This window comes from Dacryopinax primogenitus (assembly GCF_000292625.1).
Source record: "Dacryopinax primogenitus strain DJM-731 SS1 chromosome Unknown DACRYscaffold_11, whole genome shotgun sequence".
Classification (NCBI taxonomy): Eukaryota; Fungi; Basidiomycota; class Dacrymycetes; order Dacrymycetales; family Dacrymycetaceae; genus Dacryopinax; species Dacryopinax primogenitus.
The window spans coordinates 744,910-767,868 of record NW_024467208.1 but is presented as its reverse complement, the minus strand read 5'-3'; the positions used below and the strand labels follow the sequence as shown (position 1 = coordinate 767,868).

Below are 22,959 nucleotides of genomic sequence, written 5' to 3'. Positions count from 1 at the left end.
GACTATGAAGCACATGAAGCAGAAGCACATGAAGCAGAAGCAGTCCTGTAGTTATAGTAGCGTTTTGTAGCGTGTATGTGCGGGTGTTGTACAACATCGGCATCACCATCGGCGACGCCATCACCATCGTCCTCGGCATCAGCATATCCCCCCCGCGCCGCGCTCAACACCTCTCCCAAGGATGTCTCACCAGCTCCTCATACACCCCCTCCGGCAAGTCCCTCAGCATCATCACCGCAAGCGCAATAACCTTCCTCGCCCTCAACGGCGGGAACGTCCGGAGCAGCCTCATCGGGCTTGGGGAAGCGAGGATCTCAGAGCGGATGAGGAGGATCTGGGCTATGACGCAGAGGATGTTGAGGTGTAGGCCGGAGGAGAGGAGGAAGTCCCAGAGATGGAGTACTTCGGGTAGGGGGGGTGTACAGGCGCAGAGGGTTAGGACGGCTGTGCGTACCCCGGGGAACGGGTTAGCGGGTAGCGGGCTTAGCAGGCGGTGGGAGGGACGTACAAGGAAAAGCATATATCTCAGCACCCAATTTCTTCCCTCTCAAAAACCCAAACAGTTCCGGATCAAGGATCTTCAAACACCTATCCAACAGCCTCAGCCCCCTATGTACGCCTTCCAGCGTGGGAGTGACGTAGAGCGGGCAGGAAAGGGCGATGAATTTCCTGAAACAGGCAAACGCTTCTAGCTCACTGGGGAGGACGTACAGGAAGGGAGCGGCGAGGACGTTCATCCCCTGGACGTAGGTGAAGCTGGGTTGGTCGGGGTGGTCCCATGCGGAGTGTGCGGAAGTGAAAGTTGATGTTGGGGAAGTGGGGGAGGATCCCAGGGATGAGCTGCTGGTGGACCAAACGAACGCGTCTAGTAAGCGGACGAGCATATCCTCCCTCACGCGGTTCTTGAACCCCTTATCCGTGGCCAAGGTCCTGAAGGTGTCATTCCTGATCTTTTCCCTGACAGAGCATGGACCGAGGGAGACGTAAGACAAGTACTGTTCTGGAGAGAGATGCTTTATGTTGAGGAATAGTTTCCAGATGGCGGGACGCCGGAGGGGGGCTATTTCCTGTGGTGGTGGTGGGGTTAGAGGGAGTGAGGGAGTAGGATGGGAGGGATGGGATGGGCGCACCTCTGGGATGCCATCTATGAGTATCTGCCTTCTTAATTTTCTTAAACCGTCTTGTACTTGTAGAGTGTTGCGTGACTTGTTAGTGAATCGTGGGTTGTCTAATATTTTTGTGTAGGGATCGGAGACTGTCATCGTCAAGTGGGGGGGAGTGAGGGAGCGGGGTGACGAGTGGGGTGGGTGTGCAGAGTGAGAGGGAGTGGGTGACGAGTGAGTGACGAGTGAGTGACGTGACTGAGTGAGTGAGAGTGAGCGCTAACAGTACTTGTGTCAGATTATGTAATCACTTTTACATCCGCAAATATTTACTTTCACTCTCCTCACAGCACATCCCCTCCCTCAAAGCACACAATAATGCCCCCCTTCCTCAAACTCATCCGCACCTACTCAACCCGTCGTACCCCCGCTACAATCCTCCATCACACACTTACAAATGCCCATAACCCCTATTCCCACGCTAGCACCGCTACTGCCACCGTCCCTGCCAGTGTGTTGAGGTTGCCGACGTTGCCCGGGAGTAAGGTCACTCTTTTGAGTGAGGTTACGAGGTCCCAGGCGGCGCAGCAGATCGTGCTCGCCTTGTTGCATAGCAGGGAGCAGGCTGACGTGGCCGCTAACGCTACCACTACAGCGGCAGAGGAGGGGGAAGCAGCACCAGCAGGGACAGAAGAGAAGCCGAACCCCAAACTAAAAGCCGGACTCCCAGGTCTAAGCACAAAAGAGATCTGGGAACAAAGCGAAGCCCTCTTCCCCGAACGTCCGTTCCCGTTGCCTCAGGCACAACCGGAACGCAAGGGGAAAAAAGGGAGGATCTTGCCCTCTCCACCGGGGGCACCGAGACCGGGTCATGCGATCCATTCTGTAAAGTGCGTATTTTGTTCTCTGCTGTTTTTCCCTGTGCGCCGTGCGGGGTTTCCCTGCCTGCACTTCTTCTCTTCCTTCTCTGCCTCTTGCCTTCCCTGCCTTATCCTGTGCTTATGCTCATGCTCGTGCTCGCGCTCGTGCTCCTGCATCCCTCCCCCCTCCTCCCTCCCAAACCCCACTAACCCCCCCACAGATACCTCAAACTAACAATCCTCCCCGAACTCCTCGCCCGTCTCTTAATCCGCAAATCCCACTATCAACGGCACCCTCTCTCGGGGCTCGAGACCGCTCGCCTCCTCGCAAAGTCCAAGAAACTGGCTCGGAGGGCGAAGCGAGCGGGGAAGATTCCGGATGCGGAGGATTTAGGGGCTGCGAGGGCTGTGAGTGGGCATGTGGACTTGGTAGACGTCTGGAGGTGGGAGCTTGTCCCGGAACAGGAGAGGCAAGAAGCAGAACAGAGGAAAGAGCGCAAGCTGCAGGCAAGGCTCGAATTAGAGGAAAGGAAGAGGGAAGACGGGAGACTGGAGCTGGCGCCCTATGGTCCTGGGAGGCTGGATCATCTTAGTGAGAGGAGGAAGGCGCAGAGGAGGGCGGAGGAACATATGCGTAGGGTGGAGGAGAGGCGCGCCGGGAGCGGGAGCGGAGCTGCCGCGAGCGGGAACGCTCTTGGGGGAGCTGCTGCCGGTGCGGCCGGTGGGGGGGTATTCCGTTCCCCTAGCCCGACGTACGGAGAGCAGAACAGGGTCAACCCCCCCCTTTGGGAGGGGAAGCCGGATAAGAGGAAGGTGCAGGAGGAGAAGAGGAATGAGAGGAGGAGGGAGAGGAGGGGGGCGCTTGTTGCCCGGGGATAGGGTGCGGTGAGGGAGTTTGGAGTGCTGCACTGGGGTATGGGGAGGGGCAAGGGGCAAGGGGAATGGAGCACGAAGCACGCAGCACGGAGTTCCAAAATATACAGACACCTTTCATTACTAGTTAATATATCTTTACACTGTCTGTACCGTGGGCGCTACTGTACTGTGTGGCGCTACTGTAGTGCGTGCGTTGTGCGCCGAGCGTTGAGCGTTGAGCATCGTACGTCGAGTGTCGAGTGTCGTACGTCGAGCCCGCGCGCCGAGGGTCAAGTAAGTAGAACTGTGAGTGCTAGAAAAGCGTCGCCAACCCTAACAAGGAGGAAAAGACATGCAACGCCAACCCCGGCTGATCCTGGGGGATCATATCTGATGAACATCAACATCAGCACTTTACTCCCAAAGCAAAGCCAAAGACTCACGTCCCGCATGCTCGACTTCCAAATACCTCAAACCTCTCTCTTCCCCTCCCACGCCCCACACCTTGCCCTCCCAAACCACAGGCCTACTAGGCTCCTGCTGGAAACCCTGTACACCTCCCCAAGTCAGGTTCTGGATCATCACCCTATCCCCTAGGGAGAAGAGGATCGAGTCCCTCTTCCCGTGCCAGAGGGTCACCCCCCGAGGGAGGAGGGAGATCAGGTGTGGGAAGAGGAGGCTGCTGTAGGCGCTTGCGTCTGAGCCTGTTGGGGTAGAGAAGACTGGGGTTGGGGTGCATTCGTTCCATGTTCCGGAGAGGGGTACGTGTAGCTGTAATTGGACGTCCTCCCGCTGGTGCGCGGCAGGGTTAGCCAGTCCCGGTCCGGAGCGGGGAGAGCAGTGCTACGTACCGAGAAGTACGATTCTATCGGGTCCGCCGGTGTAGGGCACTGGTCCGTAATCCGGTAGATGTTAAAACACGGGTTTGCGCCCACTGCCATATTGTAAAATATGTCAAAGACGTCACACCCCGGGAAGACGATGTCCTTATTCCCGTTCGGGAGGGGGATTGGCCCTCGAGCGGGGTAGGTAGCTGAGGAGAGCAGGGAGGAGTAGCCGCATGCGAGGGAGAGGTTGGCTAGGAGTTGGACTTGGGAGGTGCTGAGGCCGAGCGTGGACTGGTACTCGGCGGCGAAGCGCGCGGTGGGCGCTTCCTCGGAGACGATGCTGGGCGTTAGGTTAGGTTAGCGGTGGGGCCAGGTTGGGTTGGGTGGGGAGGACGTGAACGTACAAGCTCGAGTAGACTCCGTCGTTGATCAGCAAGCCCTGGAGTGAGAGCGGTAGCAAGGCTTTCTCTGCTGCGGATGCGTCCACGATCCGGGTGGCGATGTACGGTATGTACATGCCTGCATAGGACTCGCCGGCGATGTACAGCTGTTTTGTCTTCAGTTCGCTGAATACCGTGACTGGCGCAAAGTCAGCATAAGCAGAACGATGCCGGACCCGGACCCGGACGCACAGAACTGCTGCAAGAAGCCGTAGAACTGGTCTGCCAACTGGCTCTCATTAGTGATATTCGGCATTCCGGTCGTATACCCCGTCCCGACAGGCTGCTCAATATATAGCATATCCGACACGCTCGTCCACGCATAGGGGTTAAGCACGGGCCTGGGCGTACCAGGCTCGAACCGGATCGGACCGTTTTCTTCCAAAAACCCTTCGAGGCTCGAACATCCCGGACCGCCGTTGAGCCATATAGTGAGCGTCTTGCTCCCCCCGGGGGCGGAGCTGGGCCAGTACCAGAAGAAAAGATCTTTCGTCTCCCCCGGGTTGGGGTCGATTGGCAGTCGCCCGGCCCACGAGTCTTGTAGTGGGAAGGTGATGAGGGGAAGGGCGGAGGAGTTGACGTGGAACGCCTGGGATAGGCGGTTCGAGAATGTAGGGATGGTGAACTGGGACCGTCCTGTAAGTGGGGAGAATTGGATCTCTGCGTGCGCATCACGGAGCCGTTGAGCTGTGGGGGGGAGAGCGAGAGTCCCGATTGTCCAGAGACTTAGCAGAGAGAGGTGACCGAGTAACATGTTAAGGCTGGACAGAGCAGATTCGGGCTAAGGCTGAACACGCAGATGCTACTCTCACTCGTCTGTCATATGAGCGTCGCTGAACGAAGAGGGCTTCTGTTGTTGCCTAGCAAACAACGCACATGCCATAAGCCCACCGATATGGTCAGAATTGAGCAACTGTCGCACACGGTTCATCGTACAGCTAGCCAAGAAGCCAATGCCGGCAGCCGCAGCCAGCATTCATATGAAGAGCCATAGTCCCTGAAAACAAACAGACAGTATATGCTTCAGATGTGCCACTTCGTTCGATCTGATATGTTCCATGCAGTGGGGGCATTTCGTCGCAGGCCAAGCTGAGTGGGTTCTCAGCCGAAACGCTGGCATACTTCCAGGATGTGCATAAGTTCGTGGAACTCGAGTAAGCGGCAAGAATTAGGGAATAGACAGAAGAGAATAATGCAATGATCATGGCGTAACGTTACAGTAACGATGACCAGATTTCGTGCTCTGCTGTCGGAGCCGGTGGCGCTGTTATGCGCGCTTGCTTCTTCGCGTTTCTACAACCTTTTCGTGCACACAATTGCTCCATTCCTAATCATCTGCTGGGTAACATGTCTCTTGAATTGATGGATACCGCATTGCTCGATAATCTGCCTTACTATGACCGGGATCTCGAACTACAACCTCAACTGAAGGAGAAAGTTGCAAAGTTATTACCCTCTTCTCGAGCATCTGTGCCGGACGATGATCCCCGGCTACCACCACTGCCGAACCTGTTCGCTGTATGTCGCTGTTTGGTCATATTTGTCTTTACTTGAACGTTTTTCAGTCAAATCCCATGCTGCAAGCTGAGCTCGACCGAATCTCAAGCAACAAGCCACTAGCAGCGCTAGACAAGTCGCGCTACGGCCTTCCTGCTCCTCCCGCCGGTGCATCAGAAGAAGAATGGATCAAAGCGATCGACAACGCCAAGGCACAACTAGAGCATCAGCTCAATAGGCAAAGCAATATCAGCCTGCTGCAGACGTATGGCGCGAACGCTTGGCGAGTGGCGAACTATCGGAGAGAGGCGGATGCGGACAGGCTCCAGAGGCAGCTTGAGAGACTAAAGGAGGATGTGACCCAAGTCAACAGGGAGAGGAAGATTTCTCATGTGCGCTCTTCCTTTCGTCTTGGCGACGAATGCTGAACCATTCGCAGACCGCTATCGGAAAGCAGCTTATCTCGATGGAGACGCGGTGGACAGAGTTGATCTCCAGTCTGTTGCAAATAGAGCTAGCTAACGTCGCGTTAGAGGCGGAGCTACAAGGCTTGCGACGTAGGGAAGAGGAACTCCAGGCCCAAGTTGTCTCATAACAAGCCTCCGTTGTACACTGTTGTACTGATAATACATGACACTAATGGACTGCCGGACGTCTTGATCTACGCAATACGGAGGTTAACTACTAGATGGCACCGTTCGTCTTGTTATCTTCCTTGTTACGGCGACCACCCTCATCTTCGTCATCCGAATCGTCCAGAGCCATCTGGCTGTCCCATAAGGTCATGCGTTTTCTATCACGTAGCCGTTCTGTGAGGTGCTCAGTATGTGCATTACAGTGCTGGATGTGTATCACTCACGTGGACGTCGGTCATCGGGATTCTCCATATCTTCATCTTCGTTTTCGTCCATATCGTCGAACATCGGAACCCTAGGAACTTCCTGTATGCCGATCCCAGGAGGACCACCGAGCTCCCTCAGATTCTGGACCGTGATCTCTTGCATGCGGTTGAGATACGAAGGCGTATTAAGATCCTCCATATTGCTCGGGCGAACATCCAGCTTATAATCCGGCCCAAAGTAGTTATAATACTCGTTCATGGGGATGTCCTCGCCTAGTTCCACGCCGGTCGCAAGGCCCGTCTCGTATGCCCAGCAACGGGAGACGTTGCGCATGGTGTAGCCACCACCGCCCAGCAAGAGAAGGGGAAGATTGAACTTCTTGACGAACGCGACGCAGTTCGCGTGACCTGCAGACATCGCTCAGTAAAGAGTCGGAAGCAGAGGGCTTTTCATACCGCGCATCGATAGGTTGAGGCATCCCAACTTATCACCCGCTAATGAATCGGTCCCACATTGGAGGACAATTGCTTGCGGTTGGTATTGCTCCATCACGGCAGTGATGATCTGATAGACGTCAAGTCATGCGTCAAACTAGAGGTTGATGACTCACGGGTTCAAATACGCTGCGATAACTTTGGTCTGTGATGCCATCTCGCAATGGGAAGTTCAAAGCATATCCCTTGCCCTTCCCAACTCCAACGTCCTTGATAGTAATGAGCTTGGTTGTTTGCCAAAGGGAAGTGGACTTACTCGGAAATCTCCCGTCCCAGGGAAGTATTCGCCATACTTGTGGAAGCTGACGGTCATGACGCGCTCAGTAGTGTAGAACGCCTCTTCAACCCCATCTCCATGGTGACAATCTATGTCAATATATAGCACGCGTTCATAGTGTCTGGGTCGATTCAGAAAACGAATCGAGAGCTGAATCGATTTCCGTACCTTAGCATCTCGAGTACTCCCAGAACGATGTCTGCGGAACTTGCTGAGTAAGATAACAGACGTCCCGCGAGAGCGACAAACCGTTGACGTAGCAGAACCCGCTTGCTTCGCTTTTCTTGGCATGATGAAGTCCGCCGGCCCAATTGATCGCGATGTCGCATTTGTCCCGACTTAGACGAGCCGCTCCTTCTATGGAACCTGTCAGTAGCCATCGGTGCATCAGAGATAACGGTCGTACCCATTGATCCTCCGGATGAGATTGAGCAGTAATCGAACAGGCCATCAAATATCGGGCAGTCGTCAACACCAACTTGATCTATCGAGGCATATTAGTGTTATATGCATTTAGATATTACTTCAAGAACTCACATTTGCCTTGTTCTTTGACAAACTGGTGTGCGGTTGAGGGTGACGCCTTGCCCAGAAATTCGATGTAGTCATCAGTGTGAAATTGTGTCATTTCCCGCTTCGTAGCAGGTTTTGCTCGCTGAAAAAGGCGTCAATTCATTGTCCACGCGCAAACATATTGAACGAACAAAGATCTCCATTCGCTTATACAACCCATAATTCATCACGAGCGCGTGACACATTTTTATCCGTGTTGGCTTCATACTAATGATCACACGCCATCAACAAACATCCAGGGCCTGAGAATTGACATACGGATGACTTGGTCCATAGTGAAATCCTCCAATATCAGCGTCAAAGAAGTAGCACTTGATCCGCACAGTCAAATGTCAGCCTTCGGAAGATGGTCACGGGGCTTACTACTCGTTTACGCGTCGGAGCCGTGATGGAAATTGACATATTGAAAAGAATAGGCTTCTTGAGTCCGGCTAGAGATAACTCAGAACTCCGGGGATTGCAACGCAAAGAGTTGTGGAGTAATATAACAACGCTGTTGTTCAGATGTTTCTGAACTTCAAGTCGGTCCGTTCCGGCTAAAGTGAACAAGATCGGAAGCAGATGGGCATGCTTCTATTCGGTCCCGCGATTCCTCATATAAGGCATGCTTTGCTGGCGTTTCCTCAGTGGTCTTCACCACAATCCCCTTTTCTCCGTGGGGCTATATGCCTCGCAATTATCATACCCTTCAACTCACCTCTTACCCTCACTAAAGCTCTGCTTATATCTCATCGGAGTCGACAGTCTGTCGCCTCTACGTGTTCATACCTTCCGACGCTGTTACATTGAAAATGACGGTAACTGATTCAGGGGCAACACTGAGAATGACTCGTTTGACCATTGATGGGATGTGTTTAGTCACGACTCGTTCAATCCTCCAGCGATCGCGGTCGCCAGATCACTGTGTATGCCAACTATCTCTCCCTGTCCAGTCCTTTCCCAACAAAACAAATGTACCAATATGATGTCGGCGAGTCACCAGTAATCGAGTAATTCTAATACGTTCTGATTGACGCGGGACCAGAGATCAAACCGGAAATCGTCGGTCGCGTGTTAGAGCGGCAGCGTGAGATTGTGGACCGACTCCAGAACACCATCGCCCCGAGTGTGTTTGCCCAAGGACGTGCGGTCTACGATGGACGTTCAATCATGATCAGCTGTCATGAGCTCCCTATTGGTCACGTCTCCCGGGTGGGCAACATCATAGTATTCTTTGGATCAGTGTTGACTATACCTTATCTCTTAGTTCAACGTGCCTATGGCGGTCCGTCCCGACCCTGCCAGGCCCAATCGAGGCGTCTACCTCGTCACCTTGACTCTCGTCAAAACACTTGACCCGAGGCCTGTGCTTATCAACTACTTTCTTTATGAATGGATCTAACAATATTCAGGTGTTTGATTGAATACTGCAATCCCTCTGCAAGCCATCGTGTCAATCAACCCGACGCTGTGGACACGATCAACGCGCTCAATCTGATTTTCAGGCAGGCACCGATGATGTATGTTGAAAAGAGTCATTCATATTCTCTCATGACCTTTTCACGTAGGAGACTCCCACATACGTCCAAATCATACTATCTTCCTCACAAGAAACGCATGATCAGCGATGATATTTCCCTCTTTCTCGGTCTATTCCAGTCCGTGTATTCTCATGTGAGCATATGCATGGTACTGACTAGCACAGATCCGTCCGACCGGCGATCAACAAGCTGTATATCAATGTAAACACTACTGCTGGAAAATTGTGAACAGTTTGCTTCACATGCCTGCACGGTAGCACTGATAAAATTTGCAGCTGGAATCCCCGACCAGTGCTTGACGTCTTAATGGGTCTTTTCAACTTCCAAGACGTGCGACGTCTCGTCAATCTTGGGCCCAGAGAGTTGCGCGAAGCGACCAGATATCTTCGTGGGGTTAAAGTCATTTCAGAACATAGGAAGGACCCTTTGCCGCCGCGACCAATACAGTCTTTCATCCGAGAAGGAGCTAACCAATACGAATTGGATGATACGGGCGAAACCATCCTCGTAGGTCATGCAACACCCTAAGGAGTAATACACTAACTGTCTTTAGAACTATTTCTCGAGAGTCTATCAGTACAACCTGAAATTCCCCTCCGTGTGCTGCGTTCGAATCAATGAAAAGATCGTGTTCCCCCTTGAAACGCTGCAAATCATACCGAATCAATTCTTCAAACACGAGCTTCCTGCCCGATGCCGCGACGCTATGCTTAACTTTACCGCGAGCCGTCCCGAACAACGATTGGATGCCATAATGAACAATATCTCTGAGCTCAATTACCCCAATTCTGACTATGTGCGGGGTGCGGGACTAAGTGTCAACACTAATGAGCCAAGGAAGTTGACGGCAGGGGTGATGCCCAGCCCTGAGATCCTGTATGCTAACGGCAGAACTGCGGTAAGTGCTCTACGCGACGCCTGTCTGCTTGAAGAGTGTCTTATTCCGTCCCAGCGCATTGAGAATGGAACCTGGAACACGAGAGACGATGTATTTTGGAGAGGCGCTGAAGTCAAGACTTGGATATGGGTATCCACAGTGCCGGACAGTCTGTTCTCCTTTCAGAAAGTAAAACAAGTTCGCGATATGCTTTCTGATGTCATGCGTCGTCGAGGCATGAGTATGCATTGCCTCTCTTCTTTTTGGTTGTGCTAACACATGTTCAGAACTCCCACGAGACGCTGCGCCTACTTTCATGATCAATGCACATTCGTTGTATAAGGTAGTGTCCACCCTTCCCTTGTTTTGTATCTTTTCACAGCATCATTCAGGAGCTACACCGACTTTATAAGGAAGCACAGGAAAGGCTGGGAGGCCTGGAATGCCTAGTCCTGATCACTGATCGTTCCTCCGATCTCTAGTTGGTACTGTTCTTGAATCGAGGAACAATCATACTAACCGACCCCAGTTACACTCTGAAACACTTCGGCGATGTGGAAGTTGGTATTACGACACAGGTGAGAATGCAGACTGCTTATAGATGTAGCCTGATTGTTTGTTACCATAACTAGCACCTCGATTATCGCAAGTTAGTGAAGGTGAATGACCAGATTTGCGCCAATATTGCTATGAAGTAAGTCTGTTCAACAGGAAGCCGCTTGCGCATACTGATGACGCTCAAAGAGTAAGTGGTCACAGTTCGGGAAATGTTTCTGTGTCTAACACGAGGTTGAGCTGAACCCCAAGTTGGGTGGCATAAACCACGTTCCTTCCGTAAAATCTGTCGCGTGGCTCCGTGAGAGACCGACGATAATTTTTGGTTTGTCTGTTTGACGCTTCTGGGCGATATTTGATCTCAGACCAATACCAGGTGCCGATACTAGCCACCCTGGCCCAGGAGACCCGGAAAAACCTACTGTTGCTGCGTTGGTTTCTAGCGTCGACGAGACGGGGACGAAATACAGAGCTACTGTGAGGATTCAACCTAGTCGCGTGGAAATCGTTCAAGATCTGCGTGAGATGGTCGTGGTGCGTCTTCGCCGTTCGTGTTTCTCTTCAACCCACTTACCTCGTCCAGGATGCTGTGAAAGCGTTCCAACTCTATCAGGAACATATTGAGAAACGCACAGTCGTCCCTCAACGCGTACTGTTCTACAGGCAAGCAGAAACGGGCCTCGAAGAATTTTGCATCTAATGCACGCACAGAGATGGTGTCGGCGAAGGGCAGTTTCAAGAAGTATGCGATCAGGAAATCGTTGCCGTCAGGGGTGAGATCGCCTGTTGCTGTATCTGCTGTACAACTAAGTATGTCCTCAGAAGCCTTTGCTTCGATGAAGATGCCCCCGCCGACGATTACGTTCGTCGTGGTTGGCAAGCGTCACCATACCCGATTCTTCCCCGTGGATCAGCGAGATGCTGATCGCTCTGGTGCGTTCGCTAATAAGGATAGCGAATTGCAAGTCCTTAACCACAATTCTCTTAGGAAATGCGCCTTCTGGATTGATCGTGGACCAGTGAGTACTCCCTCTCTCTAGTCCGCACAACTATGACGTCCATGCAGTGATATCGTCCACCCTGCATAGTGAGTTCTTTCCATCTTGGCTCTGGATTGCTCATCCTAATCGGCGAATAGCGTCAACTGGTTCCTTCTCAGTCAAGGCGGGCTCAAGGGAACTTCTCGTCCTATGCACGCGTGTATAATGAAAGACGAGAATCGCTTTCCAGTCCACACGTAAGCATTGGATGCAAGTGATAATGTGCGACCTCCTTACCCGGAATAGTCTGCAACATCTCACCTTTACTCTCACGCACAACTTTGCTCGTGCGACGCGTGCTGTCTCCATCCCAACTCCTATCTACTATGCTCATGTAGGCCTGTATGGAGATCATGCTGGCAAAATACTGACATGTATGTGCAGATTGCCAGTGGTCGTCGTCAAATTCATTTCAAGAGGCCCGGTGCGGGCACTACTGCAACTGTTATCTCTGGCGAAATGTCATATAAAGATTATGAGGATGCCTTTCACAGCATCCATACCAAAATGTCAAATGTGGGTTGGTTCAGGTTTCTTCTCTGTCAGCATACTGACGTGTCACAGAAACAATACTTCATGTAACAGGTGAGCAAGATGGTTGATTTCAACCCGTTTGTGGAAGGCAATCTTCTGGCTTAGGTCCTCAACTCTCCAACAAGCTGCTATAACTCCACTTCAGAATCAAACACTCTCATCACTCTCTTGACGCTCTTGGTGCTGACAGAATGACTCTTACTATCTATGAAATATTCCGTGCAAGATGTTGTCGAAGTAGCCTTTACTGAATAACTAGATGTTGTGCTGCTAGTATACATTCCCTGCCGATCTCCAATGGTCCACAACTCTCAATCAGTGTTCAACACAGAACAAGTAACCAGACGCATACCACATCCCAATGCCTTGCTGCCTCTCCTCACCACTTCGCTCACTCCGCCAGAGGCAGTTCACCTCTCAGCGGGCTCTCCATCCACCCCTCCCTCTCACCTGGCGGAACATTCATCGCTGACAGCGCACGACTCTTCTTCCTTCTCTTAACCTTGCCTCCACTCGAGTGTCTCTTCCCCCCCGTCGGTAGAGGGGCAGGAGTAGCGCTCTCCCTCTCTCGTTCTCTGGTCCCTCCTCTCTCTCTTGCAGGCTCTTCCAAAGGCGAGTCTTCATCCTCCGGAGTAAGGACCACCGACTCCCGCGTCACAGCCGCCGCCTGCGCATAAGAAGAAGCAGTGAGGAACGCATGCCACAGCGGTACGACTTCCTCTTCCTTCTTCCTCTCCACTGTCTCCCCTCCCGCCCGGGGCTCGACGCTTCCACCTTCTTCGGGTATCACACTCCCCGCTCTGCTGCGCCCGGCTGCGAGGCTGCGTGTTGGATCCCGGGGAGGGGCAATGGGCCAGGAAGTACCGACACGGGGGTTGTAAGCCGGCTTCTGGGCGCGCAAGAGGGCGAGAGAGGCGGACAGGTGGTGCAGGGTCGTGCTTAGTGAGGTGGAGAGGACGGAGTAGAGCGAGGGAGACGGGTAGATTGTGTTGTTCAAAATGAAGTACGCGGCTAGAGGTCGGACTGTATACAGGAATAGACGTAAGTCAGTTGGTAATAATGCAGCAGGGAATCGATCCACCTTCGTCAGGAGAAAACCGTTCCCGTTTATGTATGACCCACAAGCCCGGCGGCCTCCCATGCACGACGGCAAATTCAACCCCGGTAAACTTCCTCAGTTCGCTCTCCTCATCCACCCCGCTCCCTCCCAGTCCATCCGGACCCAGCGCGTGCTGCGTCTGCATGCGTAGGACCTGGTTCGTGCTCTGTTTGTCCCAGAAGATAGAAAGGGAGAAGTAGTCCAGTGCTTTCTGAGCGTGAGTGAGCGGTCCAAAGGCAGCAATCCATTCTGAGAACAGCCAGGAGGTAGTGAGCAGCTCATCTTCAGAAGGTGCTGACATGGTGGTGAACAAAAGGAGGAGGAGAACAGCGAAAGGCGCCCTTTGTTAGGGGCTGTGCAGAAGCGCCCATGCCTTTTGACGCGTTCATCGCGTGTACGCGTATTACATGAATTTCAACATTACATTTTCTACATCTTATACCCGTCTGCTTCTTACTTTCATACCATCAACTTCAACAGGAAATAATGGCACTCCCAGCCCGGCTGATGTTGAGTCCCCTTCCAGAAGAACTAGAGTTCATCGCCCTGCAACAAACGGACATCCTCGTCCGTCCCCATTTCACAATGGGCAAAATCCGTCTTCTATCCGTGCGTCCCCAGTCCACTCCCACCCCTTACCCCTCTACAAACCGCTAATGGACGCTTTAGGGTTCTTATGGCCCCTTCCGCGCAACAGCAAACATTGAGCTACCCCTCTGGGTCGGCAAGTACCTCAAACAACAGGGCAAATGCGCGCTCGTCCCTCCATCATGGCTGAACCCCGACTGGCTAGAAGAGAAACTAAAGCAGGAGATGTCCAAACCGGAGGAGTTCGCTCCTCTTCCCTTCCGGTACGCGGAGATTGCTAAGGTCTTCCTGGATATGTGCGTGTGCTCTGCTGGGCGTTCGGGCGTGGGGCGTAAGTTGCTTATTAGACTTTGGAATAGAGCGCCGGAGGACGTCCCTTCCCCCGAACGGGTCCGATCGCTCCTGAAAGACATCAGAGAAGTCCGGCAAGCAAAGACAAGAAAAGGTCTTGCCTTGGTGGACGAGACCGAACTTCGAGTACGTGCCTCCCCCTCGCCTTGCTGAGCGTATTTGACGAACTGGGGTGCATCGCCGTAGATGACAGGCCTAGGGTCGATGGAGATTAACGAACTGAGGCCGTTTTTGATTCGCGCTATGGGGGTGATGCGTGTATTAGCGAGCGTGCCTGAAGTCCCTGGCACGCAGGATAATTCCTTCGCAGCGGGTGAAAGTGGGAGTAGGATGGAAGAGGACTGGTAGGCGTGTACGGAAAAAAACAGCAGGTGGGAGGGCACGAGATAAATGAATCATTATCGTTGACTACTACGTACCGTGTAGCCCGGTCGTGGGAATAAGAGACTAGGAGCAAGTCCGTGCGGGTTATCCTACCAGCAATACATGCAAGAGCTGAGCAAAAACTAGGAACGAATTGGGAATGATAGCAAGCGGTACGGTCCGAGTACGAGTGAGGGAAAGAGGGCACAAAGGTAGCGTAGATCGAAACATTACTGAGCAGGAGAGTAGTCCGTGAGAAATCAGAAGGCCGTGTTGCCCGTCGTCAGCCCCGTGCCTTGGCAGTAATTGTTCGCGCTCGTAGGGATACAGCTCAAGTACCTGCACCACTCACATCCAGCCGCCGGGTCTGTAGTGTAGAAATTCCGGATGAGCACGACGAATAGGACTATTATGAGTGGGATGGCGAGGATCCGGCAGACCCAGACGACGATCATGTGCGTTCTGGTGACGGAGATGACGGGGAAGAGGACGATGCAGGTTAGGAGGCCCATGAGGAACCCGCCGAGATGGGCAAAGTTATCCACTCCGGGGATGTAGCCCAGCCCGAAACCGATGATGAACTCGATTATGAGGAAGATTAACTACAGGAAGTCAGTAGGTGAGGTACGGAATGAGAGAGGAGAGGGACGTACACTTCGGCCAGGCCGGTCCTCGAGGTTCCAATGCGTTAACAGGTCTACCCATTGGGCAGCCACACAGCCAAAGATCGCCCCCGATGCGCCCATGGACGTTATGCCTAACAAGGCAAAGTTACCGCCCAGGACGTTGCCGAATATTCCAGCGGCAAAATAGATGATGATAAAAGCTGTTGAGCCGACTTGTCGTTCGACCTACGCGTCCAAGTCAGCTGAGAGTTCTGTGGCAAAATAGCGACTTACAAGGGTGCACAACGTTGCCTGAGCGAGCATATTCAAGAGGATGTGGATGATCCCCACATGCAAGAAGATAGGGAGTATGAACCTAAACCACTGGTTGGGGACACCATCCGCCGGGAACCCGCCAAATCCGCATACGGTCGATAACGGGCAGATCTGGTCGGCGGGGTTGGCGGTGTCATTCATGCAGGCCAGCTGCGTTGTTGGAGGGACTTCGGGCACGAGCTTCATACATGGGACGAAGCGCGCGCCGACGTTGATGAGTGTTGAACCGCCGGGACCGAGCATGTAGTTGACGGTGGGCTGGATGGTCAGTCGGAAGGGAACTGGAATGGAGCATGGAGGAGCGCACGTGGAAGGAGACGGGTGTGCCTTGAAAGTGCGCGTTGAGGACCAGCTCATAGATGAACACCGAAATCATCGCAACGGTGAGGATAGGAACGACGATGGACCATCGCTGTCTCGTTACGCCCCTCCGTCGATTTTCTATCCGCTGTTCAAGCGGGTACCGGAGCTCGTCCCCGCGCATATAATTCGTTACTCGACCAAAAGCACCCTTGTTCTGCTGCGGGAGTGCTGGGTCGACATAGTCTAACGGGGAGTACATTCGGGAATCGCGTGAGTCCGGCTGGTATGTCATGGGGAGGGAAAAAGATGCGTACCGAGTGCCGTCAGTCCGTGCTGCGACTCTCTGTTGGGGTTATAGCCGTATGGCTGTGCGTCTCCGCCTTCCTCCTCCACGCTCAGCTCCGTCTGACCATCACGTTTGATGTCCCTTGTAGAATAATGATTGAAGTTCTCATCGTAGTATGTAAGGGTATTTGATGCTCCGTCATTGAAGGGGTAGAAAGAGCTCGCTCCACCGGCGCTTGGCTTGCGTCCCCGGGTAGGAGTGTCGTTTGACCCTGATGTGCCAGTCAAGGGTGCCTCCTCACTCTTGCCCCGTGCATGAGGTGATGAAACTGATCGATACTGGGAGATGATCTCCTGCGCCCTCGTCGTCTGTCCATCCTCGGCATAATGGTCTTCATACGGGGCTGAAACTCCAGACTGAAGCGTCTGAGGATAGCTAAGTGTCGTCGCAGCATCAGCGCTCTTGCGTGCATGCCCCGATCTCTCCGCTGCCTCGTTGTCGTCGTTGAAGTTTACCGGCTGCTGGTATGGTCCGCCAAATAGGTCACGGTACTGTGCCATCGTGGTGTGGTCGTAAGAGGCAAGAAGGAAATTAGGCGACGGAGACGAGTGTGCGGTCGTTGTGGGTATATGGAGAGGTCATTCATCGCCTCGGCTGCGTGTGCCTCGGGAATTGATTGCCTTTTGGTAGTGTTGCGATGTGAGAATCATCTTCATCGCCACCAACCATGATTTAAGCAACCGTTGCTGCGCAATTGTTAGCTTCTCTTTACGTTCCTTCTCTCAAAATTGCATATAAAAAGTATGACAATCTCCCCTGGCATGTCATCATTTGGCACAGGAACGAGTGCACAGCTCGTTCCTGTGCCAAATCTCTGACAATGCCGCTGCCGTACACTCAACAATGATGTCTTTGCACTGCTTGGATTAACGGCCTCGACGTCTAAACTGCAACGGTGTTTTCCCGAACTCTCGGCTCTAGTTACCACCTCTGCACATGTCTTCTACGGGAACGATCCCATATGGAAACCATTATGCCAAGCTTTCGCTAGTGCTCGTCGATAGGGATATGTAAACATTGGCAGTACGCCTTGAACTTTCCGCAGTGATTTTCGGGTTCTGGCCATTGACTGCTCTCCAGCATCCGAAAATAGTGGGAATGCGTCAACCGCATGCCTTGCACGCATATCAACCGCCAGAGCCCAGCTCTTCCAATCCCCATACACATCCATCATGATCTACTCTTCACATCTCTCAGACCTGAACGCGCCACTCCGATCATGATGCTGGCCCAGTAGAACTGCTAGTCTTATGGGCCTAAACGCCGATCCATGCTCGGTCTCCACTCTTCTCATCTAGCATATACGCAAAACCTCCCTCCTCGCAAGACCAGTCTTACCCGTACGTCTCTTGCCCTTTATGTTAGATCACGCTGACAGCCCCGAAAGTCCTTATTCGCCACTTACATAAAATACACCTCTATCTACTCTTCTAGACATTTCACCTCATCAGCTCCCTCGATGACCCGGTACCTTATGGCACATTACGCGCTTCTCTACATTCTTCTACTGCTGTCCCTATCCGTGCTCACTCTAATCAAACCCCAGCCCTCCTTGATCGTCGACCGTCAACAAAATGTCGCACCCACCGAGAACACCACATTACGAAGAAATTAGTTCGAGTCCTTGACAAACGGCAATAAACACACAAAGAGATACACAATAAAATGGGAACAAAGCGAGAGGAAAGCGAGTCTACGTAGTCCGTGTGCCGTACGATGTGTACGATGCGATTATACGTGCTGTAAGCCTGAGCGCGTAGGTGCTTGAGAGCGTGATAACTAAGTGAAATGAGAAAGTGCGAGCGCGAGTCCGAGATCTACAGCATCAGTGCCACCAACCCCAACCCTACCACCAACAGACCGACTCCCAGCTCGACCCCCCCACCCATCGCGGCCGAAACAGCCACATTCCCCCCTCCACTCCCGGTCGTGTTGGGCGCTGGCAGGGGCATGCTACTCGCCTTCAACGCCCCTGCGGGCAACACCTGCTGTGTGCCCATCCCCGATCCGACCATCACGAACGCTCCCAAGCTGGGCACACCTCCCACAGTTACGAAAACCATCGCCGGTCCCGGGGGTAGGATCGCGGGATTCGGCGGGAGCTGGGAAACGTGCAGCGTCCCCGAGCCGTCGGTGTTGCCCGTATATGTAGAGTTGAGCTGGACGAACCGTTGGCCCATGTTCATCGCGTGCGTCGAGAACCCGCCGCGGATGACGATGACGGATGCGTTGACTATGCCGTTGTTCTGGAGATCCTGGGCGGACAGTTGTACGTCGAACGGTTCCCCGCCGTAGGAGAGGTTCGATGGCAGACCCTGCGGTTCCGGCCTGCGGGAAGAGTAGTACCATGGGTAAAAGCGTTCTGTGCGATATTCTGTTGGGTACTTGACCCCTGCTCCGACTGTATAGTCGGGATTGGGGTTGGAGCCAGCGACGAAGACGCTCCCGTCTGGCAGGAGTAGGGCGGAGGAATGATACATCCTCGGGACTGTCGAGCTGCCCAGTCCTTGCCTGGACCAACGGTTGCCAGCGGGGAGTCGGGGGTCGTACACCAACGGAGTGAGGACAGGGTTATCGGCATAGGAATGACCGATCGCCCATGTGTCGTTGCCGTACCCTGCTGTTCCAGTCCCGCCTCCATTGGTGAGGAAGAGCGTGCTGTCGGGGAGCATGATGAACTGGCCCATCGTACGCCCTTCGGGGAGGGTGCTGTCGTACGTCCATGTACTGCTGATATCGGGGGATATCGAGACGCAGGACTCGTCTGCCGGGTAAGCGGCTATCGTCCAGTTCGTGACCCACTGGTCGGGCTCTAAGTTCGTCCCTCCGCAGAAGAGCACCGTCGCGGTCCAATTGTTCGCCGGTGTGAGGGGCAGCATCGCCGTCGCCCCCGAGCCGGGGTAGGTGCGCACAGCATTAGGAATGTTAGGTAGGGGGTACTCGACGTTGGCTTTGTAGTCGTAGATTTCTGCAGCCCAGTTAGTCTGGATCAGGAGGTTGCCGGATGGGAGCAGCCATGTGAGGGGGTAGAGGTTGGCCGGAAGGGAGTTGAGCAGGATGTTGAGACCTATGGGGGCGCCGCGCGAGGGGAAGAACTCGATCGTGGGGTTGTTCTGCGAGGCGTCGTTTACGTATCCTCCCCATTCGTCGCCTCCCAGCTGAAGAAAAAATTGTCAGCGCTCCCTGAAGAAAGGAAGATGCAAGACGCGACGCACAACGATGACACTCCCGTCCTCCAACGGCTCGACAGAAGGGTACCACCTTCTCGTCGTCATCGGGGCCAAATTTACCCACTCGCAAGTGCCATCATCGCACGGGTCTAATAAGCGCACCGCCTGCCCCCCATCCCAATCATCGTACGGCCCTCCTCCCGTCTGGGAAGCAGCAGTAAGCCCACCCCAAGTTACAGCCTGGTTGCCCCCGAAGTTGACCCAAGATCCGTTCCCAAGGGACGCGCCCGCTGCTCGAGTCAGATTCGGAGTGCTTCTCAAAAAGAAACAGCGCACCGGCACAGAAAGTGTTACTGAGCACGAACATTCCCCGCACGGTGTCCGTCGCGAGATCGTACTCTGACCCCCATGCGGGGAAGCCGTCTACCTGCAACTGAAGGTTCTCCTCCGTCTTGTCAAGGATGTACACCTTGTTGAGCGTGCCGAGGAACATCTATTTCTCGTAAGCTCGAGGACATGTGGAGTGGAGTGGAGGGACAGACCTGCTGTGCGCTGACCCCCGAGTTGCCTACTATCTGGAACTGGTTCACCGTGCCATCCCTCGTTGGTTGACCTGTACCGCTTGGTGCTGCTGTGTTTGTCGGTGCAGCACCAGAGGGTAGGATAGACCCGGAAGCAGTAGCGAGGTAAGTAGCTGTTGCCTCTGCTTGTGGTTGTGGCCGGGCAGTAGTGGACACTAGCAATGTCAAGAGGGGGAGGAGGACGGTGAGTGCCATTGGCATGCACTAGTTGGTGGTGGTCAGAAAGCAAGATGAGGCCGCCTTCTCTTGCATGGTTTGAACACCCAAAGTGTCGGGCATACATTCCAGTGGATGATCGGCCGGAAGAACAGCGCCGAACGCCAGCGATGACGCTCGTTATGGATCATCCTTGGCCATAAAAGGAAATTTGTCATTGATGAATGCATTACGTCATACGCAGCAACTTATTTTTACACCGTTTCATTAGCTGGCATCTAATTATATTACACTAATGCAAGCCTCTATGGTATATACTTCTGTCTATTAATGTCTCGTACGGTCGAGAATAGACCGCTGATCGTAACTCGCCTCCCAATAACCCCGGAACCAACCACCGCAACTCAATCACTTGCGAAGCTTAACTCCGAAGGTAGAGCAGGAAGGCACCCCATCTTCCTCTCCGCACCATCTACATCTTACAGCCGTACCGTACTGCCCACAGCAACAGCCCAACACCGCGTGTTCCGTTCCTGTCGGACCACCCCCGTCCGAGAGGAAGACACGTAGGAACCCACCCGCCGAGAACAACGCTGGCATTTCCAGAAAGGCTAGCGCTGGCCTATTTCTCCCCCCTGCTTGGTGGGTTCTACCGCTCGTCTTGGTCGGTGTTATCGCTTGATCGGGATGGTCGTTGACTGGATCGGTTACTGCTTGACTGGGTGTTGCGCGCTTACCTCCGTTGTGCAAACCCGGTGATCTGGAGCCTCCGGCTTGAGCGGAACTTGGCATCAAGCTGCCCAGAGCTGCTCCAACTCGTTGGCTTGCTTGATATACCAGTGCTGTTATCCGAGTCCTTCACATGCATCAAACGCGGTAGAGAAACATGATCCTGTATTTGACCGAGAGTCAGTCCGCCCATCCACTCTCCACTGGAATGTAACCGTATCAGGCACGTGCAAGCACGGGATCGGACGCGTTCCTCGCCAGCTTCTTCGGCGAGCTCTTCAGTCTTTGTCTTTGTACGGGTGACTCTGACGACCATTGTCCATCACGCCGTCGAACATGCGCGGGATGTGTTGTGCGCTTGAGTATGTACGGGCTTATGGCTGGCATCGCTTGTCGTCGCCTACCAGGCTGAGCTGAAACGAGGATCGGCACAGTACCGACAGGGCCAAAGGTCCAGGACGGACCCGGAACACGCGCCTTTGTTCAGGCTTTGGATGGTTTGTGGGGCCGGACTGTGGTTTGTGGTATGTGAATGGATCGAAACTTGGAACTCGGAATGTGGATGCTGGAGGATGACTTGCCTCGCTTAGCGCGCTGGCCTTCCACCGGCCGGTAAAGAGAAGAGAGCAACCCGAAAGGTGCTGGCCGGGTTTCTTCTCCCTTCATGTAGGGACTTGATGGATTACAGGGATCACTAAGATACGCAAGACTCTGATCAGCCATATGCCAAGCCCAGGCCTCAGCTGAGGAGCGTGCCCACGGATGGTGGACCGAGCACGCATGCGATCCTTCCAAGTGGTTAGAAGGCAGGACAACGGATTCTTGGAGCGTCCTGCCACGATATTAGCTGTGGATACTTGCCAGTCTGAGGCGACCTTATCAATGCACCCAAGAAAGCTAGCTAGCTCGTGCAGCAAGCAGAGTCGTTCAGCTGGATGAAGGTGCGGCATTGCCCAAGGATCTTCTATTGTTGGCGGGAAGTCGTCGGTCGCATTTTTGTGCTTTTATTGGATTTTTGTGACCTCAAGATTGGCTTTGACATTTTTGTGCTGAACGGAGAAGACAATATGGCCAGTTCGTCAGTGCTTGACAACACAACCACATTAGGAGTGCCTGGTACGAGAAATAGTCTATGTCCAACGGCAGTTCTCTAAACACCGCCGTATCCAGGGTCGCGACGTCTTTATCACTCGCCGGAAACCACAAAAAACAATGGGTCCGCTTTTCCGCTCTACCTCCATCAGCACGAACCATGGCTCGTGCACTCCGAAAATCCTACATAAACCCCCCTGGCGCGCACTCAACTTGTCCCCTCGTCTCATTCCCCCCCACCCCACGCCCTTCACACCCTGAGGCACATGCCACATACGGATTGATAGCAGCGCACCTCCCCTTCATCGCCCCGGGGGAGGGTGGAAGGCACAACGGATGGGCGCTATACACATATGCACAACATACAAGGGGCAATTTCAGTGCCTCCCACCCCCCTGGCGCTCAACTTGTCCTCTCGTCTCATCTCCCCACCCACCCTTCACACCCTGAGGCACATGCCGCATAAGGATTGATACCAGCGTACCTCCCCTACATCGCCCCGGGGGAGGGTGGAAGGCACAACGGTTGGGCGCTAAACACGTATGCACAATATATAAGGGGCGATATGAGCGCCTCCCCTTCGTTCCCCGGGGGAGGGTGGCAGGATGGGAGGTCGCGCTCTTCTTTACCAGGGGAGCGTATTGGGTCGATCAGCATGGGCTGGTCGACCAACCGGTACCTGTCCGTCTCGGACTGATCCCCCGAGGCGGGCAGGTCCCGTTAACCCAATTTTTTATAAGTGGATCTCATTGACGTGTTCTGGCTAGTTATTGATATTTGCACAGGCCGCCTCTGCTTTGCCGCTCATGGTGGGAGATGCGATTCCTCCCTCAAGATACCATGTCGGCGCTTTGGGTGTGCCTGCCCTCTTCAACCGTACGTTCTCATTCTTCTCCACATTCCTACCAGCAGTACTTGCAATGAATTCTTGCGTGTGTTATTTCTT

General features: G+C 53.6%; 8 protein-coding genes across 8 annotated transcripts; 2 read left to right on the top strand and 6 right to left on the bottom strand.

Moving 5' to 3' along the window:
• Nucleotides 1-59: 59 nt before the first annotated feature.
• On the bottom strand, nucleotides 60-1,266 carry DACRYDRAFT_67905 (rab domain-containing cell division control protein). The gene is made up of 3 exons (XM_040775863.1): nucleotides 1,131-1,266; nucleotides 509-1,067; nucleotides 60-444 (listed from the first exon to the last, which is right to left on the bottom strand). The coding sequence occupies exons 1-3, from the start codon at nucleotides 1,260-1,262 to the stop codon at nucleotides 164-166; spliced, it is 972 nt and encodes a 323-aa protein (XP_040628010.1). The 5' UTR covers nucleotides 1,263-1,266; the 3' UTR covers nucleotides 60-163.
• Nucleotides 1,267-3,131: 1,865 nt separating this feature from the next.
• DACRYDRAFT_108443 (alpha/beta-hydrolase) lies at nucleotides 3,132-4,839 on the bottom strand (the record flags this gene model as incomplete). The annotated part of the gene is made up of 5 exons (XM_040768650.1): nucleotides 3,132-3,208; nucleotides 3,262-3,610; nucleotides 3,670-3,985; nucleotides 4,050-4,224; nucleotides 4,278-4,839. The coding sequence occupies 5 exons, from the start codon at nucleotides 4,837-4,839 to the stop codon at nucleotides 3,132-3,134; spliced, it is 1,479 nt and encodes a 492-aa protein (XP_040628009.1).
• A 546-nt stretch (nucleotides 4,840-5,385) lies between these two features.
• On the bottom strand, nucleotides 5,386-8,170 carry DACRYDRAFT_100610 (histone deacetylase; the record flags this gene model as incomplete). Its single annotated transcript, XM_040767472.1, has 14 exons — nucleotides 5,386-5,603; nucleotides 5,651-5,974; nucleotides 6,022-6,391; nucleotides 6,442-6,831; nucleotides 6,880-6,988; nucleotides 7,035-7,127; nucleotides 7,175-7,316; nucleotides 7,364-7,394; nucleotides 7,445-7,552; nucleotides 7,602-7,679; nucleotides 7,733-7,850; nucleotides 7,900-7,975; nucleotides 8,027-8,079; nucleotides 8,132-8,170. The coding sequence occupies 12 exons, from the start codon at nucleotides 8,168-8,170 to the stop codon at nucleotides 6,267-6,269; spliced, it is 1,362 nt and encodes a 453-aa protein (XP_040628008.1). The 3' UTR covers nucleotides 5,386-5,603; nucleotides 5,651-5,974; nucleotides 6,022-6,266.
• Nucleotides 8,171-8,485: 315 nt separating this feature from the next.
• On the top strand, nucleotides 8,486-12,345 carry DACRYDRAFT_22890 (Piwi-domain-containing protein; the record flags this gene model as incomplete). Its single annotated transcript, XM_040773002.1, has 25 exons — nucleotides 8,486-8,565; nucleotides 8,627-8,738; nucleotides 8,793-8,959; nucleotides 9,015-9,109; nucleotides 9,160-9,267; nucleotides 9,316-9,405; nucleotides 9,453-9,512; nucleotides 9,564-9,795; nucleotides 9,842-10,186; nucleotides 10,241-10,406; nucleotides 10,453-10,508; nucleotides 10,558-10,646; nucleotides 10,695-10,743; nucleotides 10,798-10,859; nucleotides 10,960-11,045; nucleotides 11,097-11,254; nucleotides 11,304-11,383; nucleotides 11,432-11,493; nucleotides 11,543-11,653; nucleotides 11,709-11,739; nucleotides 11,787-11,807; nucleotides 11,859-11,957; nucleotides 12,007-12,094; nucleotides 12,145-12,276; nucleotides 12,325-12,345. Exons 1-25 carry the CDS (start codon nucleotides 8,560-8,562, stop codon nucleotides 12,340-12,342), a joined length of 2,523 nt encoding a protein of 840 aa, XP_040628007.1. The 5' UTR covers nucleotides 8,486-8,559.
• Nucleotides 12,346-12,572: 227 nt separating this feature from the next.
• DACRYDRAFT_100608 (MED6-domain-containing protein) lies at nucleotides 12,573-13,694 on the bottom strand (the record flags this gene model as incomplete). The annotated part of the gene is made up of 2 exons (XM_040767471.1): nucleotides 12,573-13,317; nucleotides 13,376-13,694. The coding sequence occupies 2 exons, from the start codon at nucleotides 13,692-13,694 to the stop codon at nucleotides 12,686-12,688; spliced, it is 951 nt and encodes a 316-aa protein (XP_040628006.1). The 3' UTR covers nucleotides 12,573-12,685.
• A 185-nt stretch (nucleotides 13,695-13,879) lies between these two features.
• Nucleotides 13,880-14,680, top strand: DACRYDRAFT_53809 (Psf2-domain-containing protein; the record flags this gene model as incomplete). The annotated part of the gene is made up of 4 exons (XM_040775205.1): nucleotides 13,880-14,002; nucleotides 14,063-14,277; nucleotides 14,341-14,458; nucleotides 14,519-14,680. The coding sequence occupies 4 exons, from the start codon at nucleotides 13,880-13,882 to the stop codon at nucleotides 14,678-14,680; spliced, it is 618 nt and encodes a 205-aa protein (XP_040628005.1).
• A 275-nt stretch (nucleotides 14,681-14,955) lies between these two features.
• On the bottom strand, nucleotides 14,956-16,120 carry DACRYDRAFT_53417 (rhomboid-domain-containing protein; the record flags this gene model as incomplete). The annotated part of the gene is made up of 4 exons (XM_040775172.1): nucleotides 14,956-15,297; nucleotides 15,349-15,546; nucleotides 15,595-15,894; nucleotides 15,944-16,120. The coding sequence occupies 4 exons, from the start codon at nucleotides 16,118-16,120 to the stop codon at nucleotides 14,956-14,958; spliced, it is 1,017 nt and encodes a 338-aa protein (XP_040628004.1).
• Nucleotides 16,121-17,699: 1,579 nt separating this feature from the next.
• On the bottom strand, nucleotides 17,700-20,272 carry DACRYDRAFT_22887 (glyoxal oxidase). The gene is made up of 4 exons (XM_040773001.1): nucleotides 19,998-20,272; nucleotides 19,792-19,948; nucleotides 19,501-19,745; nucleotides 17,700-19,443 (listed from the first exon to the last, which is right to left on the bottom strand). Exons 1-4 carry the CDS (start codon nucleotides 20,235-20,237, stop codon nucleotides 18,103-18,105), a joined length of 1,983 nt encoding a protein of 660 aa, XP_040628003.1. The 5' UTR covers nucleotides 20,238-20,272; the 3' UTR covers nucleotides 17,700-18,102.
• Nucleotides 20,273-22,959: the final 2,687 nt, after the last annotated feature.

What these genes read in the sequence shown, in the direction of transcription:
- DACRYDRAFT_67905 (XM_040775863.1), bottom strand. Translation starts at nt 1,262, where the DNA reads ATGACAGTCTCCGATCCCTACACAAAAATATTAGACAACCCACGATTC. An exon ending in TCATAGATGGCATCCCAGAG is followed by an intron (nt 1,068 to 1,130) that starts GTGCGCCCATCC and finishes CCACCACCACAG; the next exon opens with GAAATAGCCCCCCTCCGGCG. An exon ending in TGAGATATATGCTTTTCCTT is followed by an intron (nt 445 to 508) that starts GTACGTCCCTCC and finishes GGGTACGCACAG; the next exon opens with CCGTCCTAACCCTCTGCGCC.
- DACRYDRAFT_22887 (XM_040773001.1), bottom strand. Translation starts at nt 20,237, where the DNA reads ATGCCAATGGCACTCACCGTCCTCCTCCCCCTCTTGACATTGCTAGTG. An exon ending in CGGGGGTCAGCGCACAGCAG is followed by an intron (nt 19,949 to 19,997) that starts GTCTGTCCCTCC and finishes TACGAGAAATAG; the next exon opens with ATGTTCCTCGGCACGCTCAA. An exon ending in AGGACGGGAGTGTCATCGTT is followed by an intron (nt 19,444 to 19,500) that starts GTGCGTCGCGTC and finishes TTTTTTCTTCAG; the next exon opens with CTGGGAGGCGACGAATGGGG.